The sequence below is a fragment of the Athene cunicularia genome (assembly GCF_003259725.1).
Source record: "Athene cunicularia isolate RWA chromosome 5 unlocalized genomic scaffold, athCun1 chr5_part1, whole genome shotgun sequence".
Taxonomy (NCBI): Eukaryota; Metazoa; Chordata; class Aves; order Strigiformes; family Strigidae; genus Athene; species Athene cunicularia.
In genome coordinates, this window is record NW_020799101.1 from 43,148,082 (window position 1) to 43,162,150 (window position 14,069).

Consider the following 14,069-nt stretch of genomic DNA (forward strand, 5'->3'; position numbering starts at 1 on the left):
CCCAGTATTATTCCAGCTGTAATTGTTTCTCGAGGCTCTTTTTGCTTCCAGAATTCATTAGTCTGAAAAGAGTGTCACATCATTGGTGCTTGGGAGAGTTAAAGGAGGAATTCTGTGGTCTGACTTTGATTCTGAGATGAGGTTCAATATGCGGTTGTTCAACAAGCATCATGACAAGCAATATTGTGATTAATTAGTTCGTGAGAACAAGAAGCAGCAAGCATGAGTTTTCTGATGTGTAATTCTCTCTGTTACATATGGTGACCTCAGATGGAATGTACAGTGTTATTTTTGGTGTTCTGAATCAAATGTATTTTAGCCGTGCTTCTGAACATTTGAAGTACAGATCTTAGCCTAAAATCACTTCTTTGGGTTTAATTCCTAAAAAATAACTTCAGGAATTTGATATGAAAGTATTGAGAGTTACACTGGATTTCATGATTATTGAATAATCAACTTAGGAAAAAAAAAAAAAAAAGAAAAGAAAAAAAAAAAAAGGTCTTTTTTACATTGAGATTGGGTTTAGAAAGTCAAAATTGGTTTTCTTCCTCTCAGTCAGTCTCCCATCATCAATGTTCAGCTGCTCCTTGACATCTCTGTTGTCTTGAGTATAAGAATCTAGTGATGCCGTGTCACAGAATTCAGATTCTTCTAGTAGCAACACCTTACACTATTATTTTATACACAGAAATTATTCTTTTCAGTTGTACTAGTGGTAGTGGTAGCCCATAATGATGTCTCTGTCAATACACAGTGCTAGTTGCTTCATAGAAAATCAATCTGTCTGTAGAAGTGTAAATCAGAATGTCAGAAAAAATACTGCAGGAACAGATATTTCTCAAAGTAAGAAGACAGCCTCAACAGATAAATGATGGGCATTTTAACAGTACTCAATAAAATGGAAGAGTGCCAAACCTCTTGTGCTGTTTGACAATGCAAGGTTGGTGAGAATATGGAACAATTCTGAGTTGGTGTAATTTTTAATATTTGTGAGGTCTTTTTATTAAGAAAGTACTGGTTTTATTTCTGTGATTACTTTCAAGACATTACGCTACTGGAAAGGATAATTTTCTGGGTATAATGCTCAACAGAAAAGTATATTTTTGGCCACTTTTTTCCCTACTTTCAGAAGATTTTCAATGTTTTCAGGCATAAAATGTACATAAAAATCACTAGTATAATCGCATATTTGAAAAGGGCTTTTTGTGATCAAATATTCAGAAAATCAGTTTACAGCTGGGAGAATAACTAGTCACCTTATTGCTTCCCAGATGATACTTAAATCAGATTTTCAGGAAAGCCCAGCAATCAATGTTTAGCTTTTCTGAAGAGTAAGACTCTAATAATTGCTTTCACATGCATAAATTACATCTAATCTCAGGGTTCCTATTTTCATTATGGTAGAAGACACTGGGGCCAAAAGGGATAGGGTGGGAGATGTAATGGTGCTAGGATAAAGGGTGTGCCAGGAAACAACAGATTTTCATATACATGTGTGTTGGTACGTTTCAGTGAGCAGTGGCAGTTTTAGTCAGGATGTGCTCAGTAGAGAGGAAAACATGTAAAAAAGAGGGGGCAGACATGCATATAATTTCAAGTTATTTTTTTTTAATTCTAACAATGGTGAGAAGATGCCACTTGCCCAACACATGCATTTTCTCTAGATCGATCTGCCTCTCACTGAACTATCAAAATACCCTTTTCATTATTTATACTCGGTTTACATTACTACTTGTATGTATTTGTCACATATAAATACTACATACTATAATTGATGATTTATTTGAAATTTAAGTAACAGCTAGTTCTGTGGGTTTTTTCCTTTTCTTTTTTTTTTTTTTTCCCCTTTTCCTAAGCAGAGAGACAGTCCATTGTTAGACTTGAATTTGTCTGCTGACACACACAGTGACTACCTGAGAAAGGCTGAAGTCATCCGTCTCCCCACTCCTGCCAGGCTCCTGAGTGAGGGTATCAAAGACAAAGCTTCAGATTTAAACAGTTCAGTTCAAAATTTGGCTCTATTCTTACAGAAGAAACTGAAAATCTGAACGGCCTGAAGCAGCTTACACTGTGCTTCCTCTGTACTGATTCTGAACTCTTTTAACTGTGCTAGCAAGAAGAGAAACTCTTGCAGTCTAATTTCATTGCAGTGAAATAACACAATGCAGCTATGCACTGAGCATCCTCTATTTAACAGGCATCACAGCGAGGCTGGTCAGCTACCTATAGATTTGACTGTACATAAATTCTGCAAGCCTTTTTTAGTTCTTTGTGATAGAATTAAAAAAAAAAAAACCAAACCAAAAAAAAAAAAAAAAACCAAAAAAACCAACAAACCACCTTGTATAAAAATAGCACTTATAGGGAAAAACTCAGGGAGTTGCTACAGATGATTTGTGTCCTATGTTAGAGAAATTGTGTCTGTTGGAATATTCTTGGTCTAGTAACTTTGCAATAATATATGAAAACTAAACCAGAAACTGGATTACACAAAGGGAGAAGAAATACTCAACAGTGAAAAAACACATGTTGTTAATGTTTAAATTAAAAAAAAAAAAATGCAAATTTTACTAATAGAGGAGAACATTATTCCATTAAGTTATATATCAGTTCAGACAGTATTACAGATATGGGGCAAACAGCCTTTTCAACACCAGTGCAGTACCTTGCAGTCTTTAATATCCAAGACCTACATACATTTGAGATTTTACACAGACACTTACAGTATCTTTTTCTTCATTAAGCTCATATGATTATAAAACATGAAAACAAATACAATCAAAATGCTTGTATTAATGTTATCAGTGACATGCTGCTTACAGTGCTCACATCAAACTACACTCCGTTTAGCAAACGTTTGTATTAAGGTACAGGTAGTTCCTCAAGCCAAATCAAATCAAGAGTAGACACTAAACAGAATCTTCTCCTTCTCTACTGGCTATGTCTGGAGTGGTCTTTACAAGTCTGGAAAAAAAAAGTGCTGAAGTTCTTGGTGGAATTATAAACATTATCAACTGCATAATTGAAGACAAGCATGATTTTTATGCTAGTATAAAGACTGAACTCTTAGACGATTTCTAGGAGTTGCGTAGTATTTTAATAGTAATATTTTCTTAGGAGACATCCCTATCTTTGTGCCTGTTTGTACAACAGCCTTGCTTTTAGATAGTTTTGTCTGGGAAAGTAATGAATTTCACCTGGAAATGTAATCTGATCTACATAAGCTTCTACTGTACATACTCACGTGCGTCGGAAGGCAGCACGAATATCCAAGTCTCCAGTTATTGGTGCTTCTGATGTGACAAAAAGTGATGAACAGGAATGGGAGAGCAAATCAAAATAATGCAGAAATACAGTGCTATTTCTAAAGCCTTCCCTTCGCAGATTTTTTTTTTTTTTCTGAAGTCCTTATGTTGTAAATTGTGATCAATTACATATGGAAAGATTGAAGTGTCATCTTTAAACATGTAACCTTCACTAATTAGCTTTCAACATCCAGTGTTTCACGTATAACTTAATTCTGTCTCATGCTTCATAATAATCTGCAGCATGACAAACTCTTTTACCTCTTGCCTGTCAATTGTCCTGCTGGTAAATATTATTTCAATACTGGCTTCACAGGGTATTTAAACCCTAATGAGAAAAAACACTGGATATAAACCAAATATTATTACTACTAATTAACTGTAATCCATCCTCTGAAAGCAAAGGTAAAACCCTGGAAATACGTAGAGATGTACAGAAACTTCATTGAGGATGTTGCAGAGAGAGCTTCACTGCTCTGTTCTAAGCTTCTGCTGGTATTAATAGGTATATTGCTGCTACTGGGAGAAAAACTGTTGTCAGTCACAGCTCCTAAGTCTTACGAGTCCTACAGCCAAATGGTGAAATTTCAAAAATGAACACTGCTGACTGAGTACCTTCAATAAAGTTGTGTCTTTGCATATCAGGCTCATTGGTTGCTGAAGGCAAATTCACGCTACTGTCCCTGCAACAGAACCACTGAAACAGGAAATGGTCCAAACGTTCGAATCTTTCAGGTGGTTCATACTTACACTGTTTTACCTAAACTCTTCTACACTAGGGGGAAATTGATGTTAAAACGTAGTTCCTTTTCCACTGCTGCTAAGCTTTTCAGTATAGCAGTTGTGAGGGTGGCACCATTTATTATGTAAAATGAGTCATCTGTTCTTAAAGCAGTTTTATATCCCAAGGTGCTTCTGTGTGAATTTGTCAGGAAGAAAGGAATTGATAGTAGTGTCAGATGTCTAAATTTTCCCATTTTTTGTTTCCCCTTTCCTCTTTCCTTTCCTCCATTTTTGGTACTGAACTTTTGCCAAAGTAAGAATGGACCTCTCTTTTATTCTAGTGGAATCAAATATCATGTAAGAATGGATCTGAAATCAGAATAAAGCCAGAGAAAAGTTGGGCTGATTTTGCATCTTTCTGTATGCTTTCTTTGAGAGCATCACAGTTCTGATTTGAGTGACATCCAAGTGTTACTTCTAATGCTCTATATCTCTGCCAGCCCATCCCAGTGCTCCTCTGTGAGCTCTGTAAGTGTACCTGTAGCTGTTCAGATCTATCCTTGTCTAGTAGCCACTATGTACCAGAAAGAATTGTTGGTGGGTATACAGGAAGAAAAAATCATGATGAAAGGAAGAAATAAGGTGGCAGGAATTTGTCTTACCATTGACTGTCAGGTTGAAATTAGAACTATCAAACTTGTCCTTGGTCGACACCTCGCATCTGTAGCCTCCTGCAAAAGTCATGTTTGCTTCTATGATTTCCATTTCAAAGGTGTACACCTAGAACAGACACCAATGATATGATTCATAAGTTAGAGAATGAAATGGTGAAATAGAAAGAGAATGCAGCACATTAAGGCATGGAGACAAATAGACAAGGGATGAAATACACTGCTGTGGTTTTTTTTAGAATAAAGAACCTCCTGAATATGGAACTCATTACTGTCATAAAAATTGCATATATCCCCCCAGTTCTGTAGGAACAGCTAAAAAGTATTAGTACAGGTCTTCCAGAGGATACAAAGCTGCATTAGCAAACTATGCTGGTGTCCTGGTGTGTGCAGTTGTCTTATACACTAAGTGCGTGTACATTGGAAACACGACTAGAGCTTTCATTAAACCAATACAGCCTCTCCCCAGAATGTATGCGGTACATTTTAAAATTCAGCAGGAGTGGCTACTGTGAGCGAGTCTGTTCTGTTCCATCCAGGAGAGGGTGGTAGTGTTTCATATACCACACAGGATGAGACGTCGTGTTACAGACTCTTGTATTCAATACAAGAATTGAATTGAATTGTTCCGGTATCTTTGAATGCATTTGTGGTAAAAATGGATCTTAACGAGTTAAAGTAGTCTAGACAACGCAAAAGAAGAATGAATTCCAACATTAATAGCTGAGTGCTTGATATATGATAAACCAAGACAGACCATACTTAAATATCTGATTTATTGTTTTCTTTTAAATATAATTAGTATCTATTAATTGAGAGGAAGATGGAGAAAATACTGTGGTAAATAGTGCAAAACTGCTCCCCTAGTCCTCCAGACATTTGCTCATTTCATTATAGATAAGGTATGCAAGAATCTGTATGTAGGGCTTGCTTCTTGTCTGCATGGTCAAAACATAGATTTCTAGGCATATTTATAGCACTGTGTGTAGCTTTGTGTACCTTAATATCAAAAAAGTCTTATATTAGCTTCTATTTCCTCAAGATTAAAGATTAGTGTCTAGAAGAGTGAGAATCTTACTCTGCCCATTGTACCTTTTTATTTCGATCATAACTGTCATGCAGCTGGAGATGCTTCCCCACTTTGCTTCCCAGGTCCATCCACTTTCCTTTGAACCATTTCACTGATGGCTTCTTCAGCAGGCTTTCACCTGCCACTATGGCAGTGAACGTGATATTTCCACCTTGTAAGGGAAGTAGGTAAGATTGTGAATAGTGTTTATCTGTTCTATCACTGCTGTCATCCTGTACAAGGAGAGCTAAACAGTCAAGCAACAGGTACAGTTTGCAAACATCACTTGACTCACATTTTGTACCTACCAACAGTAACTTCTCCGTCCTGGGGTCGTGTCACAAAGAGCCCAATAGGGTCCAGAGGCTCCTCTGGTGCAGTCCCAGCAGATGAAACTAAAATAAACATCAGAATTAACTAGCTAGAACTTTCTGCATCAGCTTCTGTTTCAGCCTATATAGTGAATATGTTAAGTAATTTCAAAATATCTCAATAAGTTTCTTCTGTCTTTAAGATTCCTTATTCTTTATTTTCTGTTATTCATCACTAGTGGTGTGCTTTCGACTATTGTCTCTACCTCACTGACTCTAAGGATTCCCTGTTCCTGTTCTTCCCTCCTGTTGATGAACCAGACTTGATAACAGCGTTAATTCTCTATTACCTTCTGTGTTTTGGCTGCTTTCTACTGGTGGAGCAGGTGACTCTGAGGCAGGTGCAGCCGGAGCAGCTTCAGCAGGAGTGACTGTCTCACTCTTTTCTGGAAATGAATGTAAGCCAAGATTAGCAAAAGTCATGTTTCTACTTCCTTTCTGAAGAAATTTTGCATAAGAACAGCTTTTGATATATCTTAGGAAATGCAGGGAAATTAGCTGTGGTTTTCTAGAATTTAGAGGGTGTGCTGGAAGGGGCCTGCTGAAGCTGGATGATGAGGCTCTTTTGCTGAGCTTGGAAAGAACTGATGCCTGGGTTTTTAAATTCTATGGTCTTGATGTGTAGAAACTTGTCAGCTGAATAATAACATTATTATTTGATGTTAACTTTGGTGGTCTAAATAGAAAAGGTAATGAAAAATGATGCATTTATTATTTTTGTAAAAATTTGCTTATTCCTGAGATTCTTTTTTCATTCTGCTTTTGGAATGTAATGTTTCAAATACTATTGCTGTGTGTGGCTTGGGAAAAGCTCTAGGCACTGCTAGTAATCAATATGGAGAAAGTATTTTAAAAATCCATCTATCATCTCTTCCTCTGGATTGTGGAGGTTTATGGCATCTCAATTAAACCATGACCTCAGAGCCAAATCCAGGCAAATGCATTTGGCACAATGGAGAAGGTAGAAATGAATGAAAAGGGAGTAGGAGTCAGCAACCGAGGCAGATGGAGGGAGGTAGAGTTTCTTGAAACAGATCAGTTGCAGAAGGATTTTTTTTTTTTTTCCATAGGTAGCAGAGCCACTTTGAAAGGGCCTTTCCTACCTCTCACACAAGTGCCACATGCAGTTTCCCAGCTATTTGCAATGTCTTTTCCACCAGAGATTTCTGGCCCTGCTGTGCCATGGGATAACTAATTTGAATGGCTCCTCTGTCACAAAGGGGTGAGGTGGCTGTGTCTGGGCAGGTTAGGGTTCTATTTTTTTGATAAGGAAGACCTGAAATTATTATTGTTTGCGAAAATAAAAATGGGTGATTCAGTTACTCTTTGACAATCTAATCTTAGTAAGGTCTGAAAAACAAGAGAGCATCTGTGAACATACGAACATGAGTCAATCCCGCTCTCAGAAAATATATGTCTTTTATCCTAAACTGTATTTGTGTCTTGAAAGAAAACAGTGTGATTTTAAATTGGTATTATTTTAATATTTAAGTATCAAATTCTACCTATTATTATTATTATTATTATTATTATTATTATTATTATTATTATTATTATTATTATTATTATTATTATGTTTCCCATTGGATCTTGTCCAGATAAATTTCAACTAATTTTTACTGGAAAGACCTAAACCTTATTCTAATTAATGTAGCATAGATGCTCCATAGCTTGGATGTGTAGCTGTTTAGAAAAGGTTTCTTTCGAGGCATCAATATCTAATGTATACAGGAAAATGATCTCTCCTTTGGCACCCTCATATCCCCATCACCAGCATGTGCTTGTCAGAGGTATGTTGCTTTTAGGTAATGATTACACTTTCAAATACAGTAACTCAGTTATTTGTAGGCTGTCTGCCTGTACCAGGCTCTACTTGCAAGTCATCTGAAAGACAATGAGGAAGATATAACTGGTATAATATGTACCTGTTTACTTCCAGGATGGGATAGTCAGAAGGATCACACTTTTACGTGCTCTGACACCTGTTGAATTGTCCTAATTCATACTAGAATTTCCCCTTCCTCATAACCTGTCATGCACTGTCTTTTCATCTGGAACAGAACGCCTTGTCTCCTCTTAAATATTCACTAATATTTTTCAGCTGACCAGAAGATCTCACTAACATAATGTTGCTGGAATAAACAGTGATGGCAAAGGAGAGGAGGTGATATAAACAATCTGAGTTTAAAGCTTTTCACCAAACTAAAAAGGGAAAACTAAAATACCAGAAGTGGTAAATTGGGACCATTCTGGAGTGGAAAAAAAAAGGATCAGTAAGGTCAAATTGTGTCAAAAAAGGAGTGATTTAATCTATCCTCAGCATCTTGAGACATTTTTCATGAGAAAATTCCATAGAATTTGGCTCATTATAGTTTTTCCTAGGCAAATCCTGGGGAAGTCTTTCAATTTCCCATCTAACTGATCCTTTAATGCATACAGAGATAGCAATGGTAGGTGAGCTTACAAACTGTACAAAGGCTACTTTTTGTACTCAAGTCCCTCCTGAAATATGTAATTTTGTAGCAGGTGATTTTGAGAGAATTTTTGGGAACGTATGAGGTCCTAAAAACGTTACAGCATAACTTGTAGATTTTTTGTCAATTGTTACATTTTTTTTATTTAAATAAAATAATTTAAAAAAAACCCAACCCAAACCAGACCTAAGATGCAGGCATCTTGACTTAGGTCAGGTTAGATTTGACTAGCTTTGCTTTGATTTTCAATAGTTAAGTTGAAAATCTTGATGGAGAATTCTAAATTCTAAATCTCACACTGCAATTTCCTCTGTGACGTCCACTGTGTGGACTTCTGACATCTGGAAATGGGTGTCTCAGCCACAGGAAATGTATTCCTCAGCTTAATATTAATGAGTACCTTAAAATAACGGGGCAAAACAGGTATATTGCTGGTAGAGAAATTTTACAGTGTTAAGTTAGGCTAATTTCCATGGGCCCCATTCATGAAGTTTGCGTATGGGACTGGAAACACTGATGAAAATAGAATTGCTTAGGAATTGCTGTACCTGCTTCCTTGACCTTGAGTTCAAATTTGACCTTGGAGCTCCCAGCTATTACAGCATATGTCACATCATCTTCTTTTCCTACATTATTGATTGTCAGTGAATGCTTGTTTCCTTCTGCCTTGATGACATATTTCTCACTTCCAGTAATTTCTGTGCCAGCTCGCTGCCACTTCACCTTGATGCCGGCTTTTTCTGTCTCTGCTTCAAACACAGCTGTGCTTCCGGCTGTCACCTCTGTTGTCTTTGGCTTCTTGGTAAATGCAGAAACTAAAAAAAGAGAGAGGGCTCACTAAAATCTGTTTTGCAATTGTGGCATATCTGGTGTAGTCAGCTGTTGCAGCCACAACAGCTGTCTCATTTCTCTTCCATCTGCCCATGCAAGATATAAATTACAACACTTTCCACAGAGAAGTTGTGGAATTGTCTTTGTGTTTGTTGAGTTCTGTCACCGACTGAGATGTCATATCCTCTCCATGTTGTCATGAAATAAAGTGGAATGGATAGCAAACTCATCTCACTGTCCATCTTCCTCTTTCCCCCATAATGAGCTCTCATAAGGTTTTTCATAAGTGAATGTTTTGATCTCTGACAAGATGGTAAGATATGTATTCTCACATATCAAGCTCTCTATCTTAACTTGCCATGAAGTTTATTTAGAAATATTAATTCTGTCTGAACAGTTGCTTAATACAGCTGTTAAACAGGATCAGGATCTGTTCCTCCAACAAAATTGCAGTCTATGCACGAACCTGTGTCCTAATATACCACAATGAATTAATGGCTCATCTTTAGTCTTTCTATTTTGACTTATCAAGGCTTTAATGGAATGGAATACATGTTTGCATGATGACCCTTGGAATTTTATCCCAGCTAAACCAGTATCAATTGTTGTTTGCATTCGAATGTTTAGTTCAGCATTGAAAGTTAAAGTACTTGCCTAAGCAGAACTCTACAGCAACTAGTTTTCTAATTAATTACAAGTTGGATCAAAATGTTTCCTCTATGTGTCAAGAAGCACTTATGATGTTTATAATGAGAATTAATGATATTGTTAATAGATGGGGTAAACAAGCATAAACCAAATGATGTTTTAGTTCATATGTTATCAAAGTAGCACAAGAGATAGGAATTTGGGAAGCAAGCAATGTATCATGATTTTGGTCCATGATTATCCCAATCTTTTACAAGATTAGATTTTAATAAGGTAACTTATTTTACTGTTTTCTTTACCCTGCTTTATTTATTTAGATTTCTTCAACATTATTTTGAATCAAGGTTTTCATTTTATGCTTATGTTTTAGTCTTAATGAAGCCTGTTATCTTTTTGCTAATTGCCATGAGCTATATTTATGTATAAAAATACCAGTAATTAACATTCTGATTCATACACTGATTGTTTTTTGTGCATCATGATGTCATCTTTTCATTGACTTATGCCTGCATAACCATGCTTTTACAAAATATTAGTAATTCCATCTCATTTAATTGTATGTCCCCTATGTGGCAAATTGTCTATGGCTCTCCTGTTTGGGCAGCAACAAGAACTCTTCCAAACACCACAAGGATGGCTATAATTAGCTTTAAACTTTTGTTTCTGCTGTATAAAAGTGAAGGGAACATGGCATTGAAATATTTTAAAAGAAATAGTTTATACTTCTGTTTGAACAGGTGCTTTAGTATAAATGGTATATTACTAATAATACCATCAGTTCATTGCACAAAATCTCCATTCCCGTAGCGTGTCCTCAGACTCCATATATTATTTTATGGAGTTACATCTGCAAAGATTTCATGTGATGGCCTTTGGGCTTTAGTCATGATACAGTTCCTGTTTCTTGCATTGTTTTGCAAAGGATTCAAAGCTGCTTAAATATCAAAGTATCAAATACAAATACTTTTAAAATTTAGTATGAATTGTGTTTTGCCTTTGTTGTATAAAAACCCCCAAATTACATTTTAATCTTTTTTTGTTCTTTTCTTCCCCACATTTCATATGTTTGATGAAAAAACAGTTTTGGTTTGCACTGAGCCTATGGTAGCCTTGACTGAGCTCCTGTTGTATTCTTCTGCACGCTCTTCTTCCATTTTAAGATATAAGTGTGGGGAATTTCCTCTGGGAGTGGAATGTCCCTGCATGTTTTTATTGGAGTTTTTTTCTAACCTCAGACCTGTAAGTGGTGTAATTGTTCATAAACAGAGTATAGTACTGTGTAGAACATAAAGCTCTATACTACAGCATAATACTCAAATGCCTGTTTCCAGTTGCCCATCTTTTGATGTAGTTTTATACATCAGTAAACAAAAAAGCAGGGTATTCTTTGATGCAGTGTATCATGAATAACTGCAGAAGAGTTGCTGTAGACAGCAGATTTGAAGTACAGAATTCCAAAGACATGTAAAGGTGGCCAGGCTAACACACGGTGGGGAGCCGTGTCAGTTCTCCCTCCTGAAATACCTCCTATCCCGCTCCTCTCCCTAGGACATTAGAGATAAACCAGCCAGGAGGCATGGTTTTTGTCTCCGAGTGCTATCATCATCATCACTCTTCTATTTAAGCACAAAAGAATCTATAAATATATTAATTACTTAACAACGATGTGGCCTGTAAAGGTTCCAGCCTACAAATGGCAGGGTTTCAAGACATGCATACTTGGAAATAACTCTGATCTGCTGCACACCCTACAAAGTGATTAGGTTTCTTACATTTACTTTAGATGACTCAACAAAAACAGATTGTTCACCAGAACTACATGCACAGTGAGAAATTTCCACCACCACATAATATTTCTGACGTTTGGGAAATCTAAATACATATGTAGAAGTTTACAAGTCTCCTTGTCTTTTTCTTTTTCTTTTTTTTTTTTTCCTTTCTCTCTCTTCCTTTCCTGCCAAAAGACTCATTTCAGTTCCAACTTAAAATAATTGTGAATACTTCGACTAAAGCATAAAATTGGAAAAGCCCAAAATCTCCCAAGGCCTGCAAGAACAGTTGTTGAGAACCCACTTTTTCACAGGTAATGAAGACTCTTAAGTAATTTTCCTGCATTTAGAATTCAGTCGGTGGGTGACAGTGTCTAAACTACTGTTTCTTTGTACTCTTCTGTATTTCTTTTAATCTTTTACTGTTCATTTTGCAAAGAAAAACTAGTGATGTACAGCTGCAGATTTTACAGGAAAGTGTTGTAGAAGAGAGATTGCTGAACGAGTGTGTGAAGAGAATGCCATCGTTTTTCCTTCTGGGGGAAAAATAGGCTGCTTAACAGAAGAAAGAGAAGTGAGAGATCAGCTATTTCTGGTTTCCTTCATTGTGGCTGTTACTTGAAGTAACACGTGAATCCAAGTTCACCAGCAGATTTATTTTTTTTTTTCTTATGCAGTTTTAGCAATCTAATCCAGCTCTTTCCTCATTAGGAATGTTCCTAAACACCACGATTCAAAACTTCTTGTCTGTCCTGAGAGCCTCGTTTTTGCCTGCTTTTATCAGAAACACATTCCTCATTTGGCAATCTCTCTCTCGCTTTGACATTTGGCTTCTACCCAGATACGCCCCTCTGAGTTCCATCTATCCATCCCATACTCAAAACACTCCTGGACACAACCACCACCATCAGGCTGTGGAAAACCCAACGACTGTGACACCTCTCATGTGATGTTGTGGAATGTCTTACAGCTCTTGTGCCTGTCAGGCACTGGCAGATCACAGACACTATCACATGTTTATCCAGACTCCAGTCACACATGCACTTAGGAGCCATCAGGCTGGGGCACCTGATGACCAAGTAGCCCATGTCCGCTGCTGCCCACTTTGTTAACTCTCTGCTTCCCAGTAAATTCTAACCCACCCTACACAAAGGGAGGGAAGGTGACATTAGCACTAACATACTATAGTAATTCTGGGGAGGGAGCAGAGATGCATGTGAGTTACTAGTGAGATGAGGGCAGGAATTACTGAAGGGGAGTGATAGGTGCTGTGTGGGTGTGTGTTTTGCAGGGATGGGATTGGAATTGCTGTGAGGAGTTACCATGGGGAGAGAAGAGGGATGTGGAGCTAATGAAAGAAAATGAGACTAAGGCCACTTAGTACTAACCCATTTTTTTTCAGCATGTTATTTCTCATATTCCAGCCCTTCCTAATCACTTCTAGCTTCCATAGTGCAAAGAATCTCATGTAACTTCTGAGTAATGTAAACCAGCATATTTCTACCCCAGGCAGAAGAGGAAGCAGGCTCCGTGTGGTCTGCAGTAGTCTTGCAGAAAGCTTTTCAGTGGCTAATGCTGCTGCTACTGGAACTTGCATGCAGCACCCATCCTTTAAAAGTCTTGTAATACCTGAGGATGTGCACATCAGCCATACAGTTTTGTATTTTACATGAGATACAGCTTCATTAGTTAGTAATAAAAAGCACTATTTGGAGGTCCGTGATCAGGTTTCATTTTGATAATAATTTATTAATAAGTCTTTCAATCAGGAGGCTGAAGAAATATAAAATACATTTGCTTTTGGTCAAATTAAGCTGGAATGAAAGAATTAAACTTCCAAACCCAATTTCTTTCACTTTTCACCTAAATAAAATATTAAGACCAGTGTTCTGCCTTCCTACTGCTGCCATTTATTAAATCTTCATACTAGCACCTTCATGTTTTTTTTCCCCTTACTTTCTGGCCTGCTTTGAAGCAATCTCCTTCTAACATCCACCATCAATGTAGTTTACTATTCCACTTCAAAAATTTTTCATGCTCCTCTATGCAAAAACCTAGAAAATGGCTAAGCTACTACCCAGGTTTCTATGTATTGTACTAATCATTATTTTCTTTGCCTTTTTTTTTTTTTTGGTTGATGTATCTATTTACTGGGCTTTTATTTTGCAAGTGTTTTGAGGCAGACACTGTTCGTACTGTCTTTGTACA

The 14,069-nt window shown here is 37.0% G+C and overlaps 1 protein-coding gene across 1 annotated transcript in view; it reads right to left on the reverse strand.

Moving 5' to 3' along the window:
- Nucleotides 1–14,069, reverse strand: part of MYBPC3 (myosin binding protein C, cardiac) — a 63,206-nt gene that overhangs the window by 44,532 nt on the left and 4,605 nt on the right. Inside the window, exons 2-8 of the mRNA XM_026849490.1 lie at nucleotides 9,162–9,428; nucleotides 6,430–6,525; nucleotides 6,077–6,163; nucleotides 5,792–5,940; nucleotides 4,691–4,808; nucleotides 3,245–3,293; nucleotides 1,914–1,958 (exon numbers count right to left, since the gene is read on the reverse strand). Of these exons, the coding sequence (XP_026705291.1) occupies nucleotides 1,914–1,958; nucleotides 3,245–3,293; nucleotides 4,691–4,808; nucleotides 5,792–5,940; nucleotides 6,077–6,163; nucleotides 6,430–6,525; nucleotides 9,162–9,428 (811 nt within the window). The remainder of the gene's footprint in view (nucleotides 1–1,913; nucleotides 1,959–3,244; nucleotides 3,294–4,690; nucleotides 4,809–5,791; nucleotides 5,941–6,076; nucleotides 6,164–6,429; nucleotides 6,526–9,161; nucleotides 9,429–14,069) is intronic.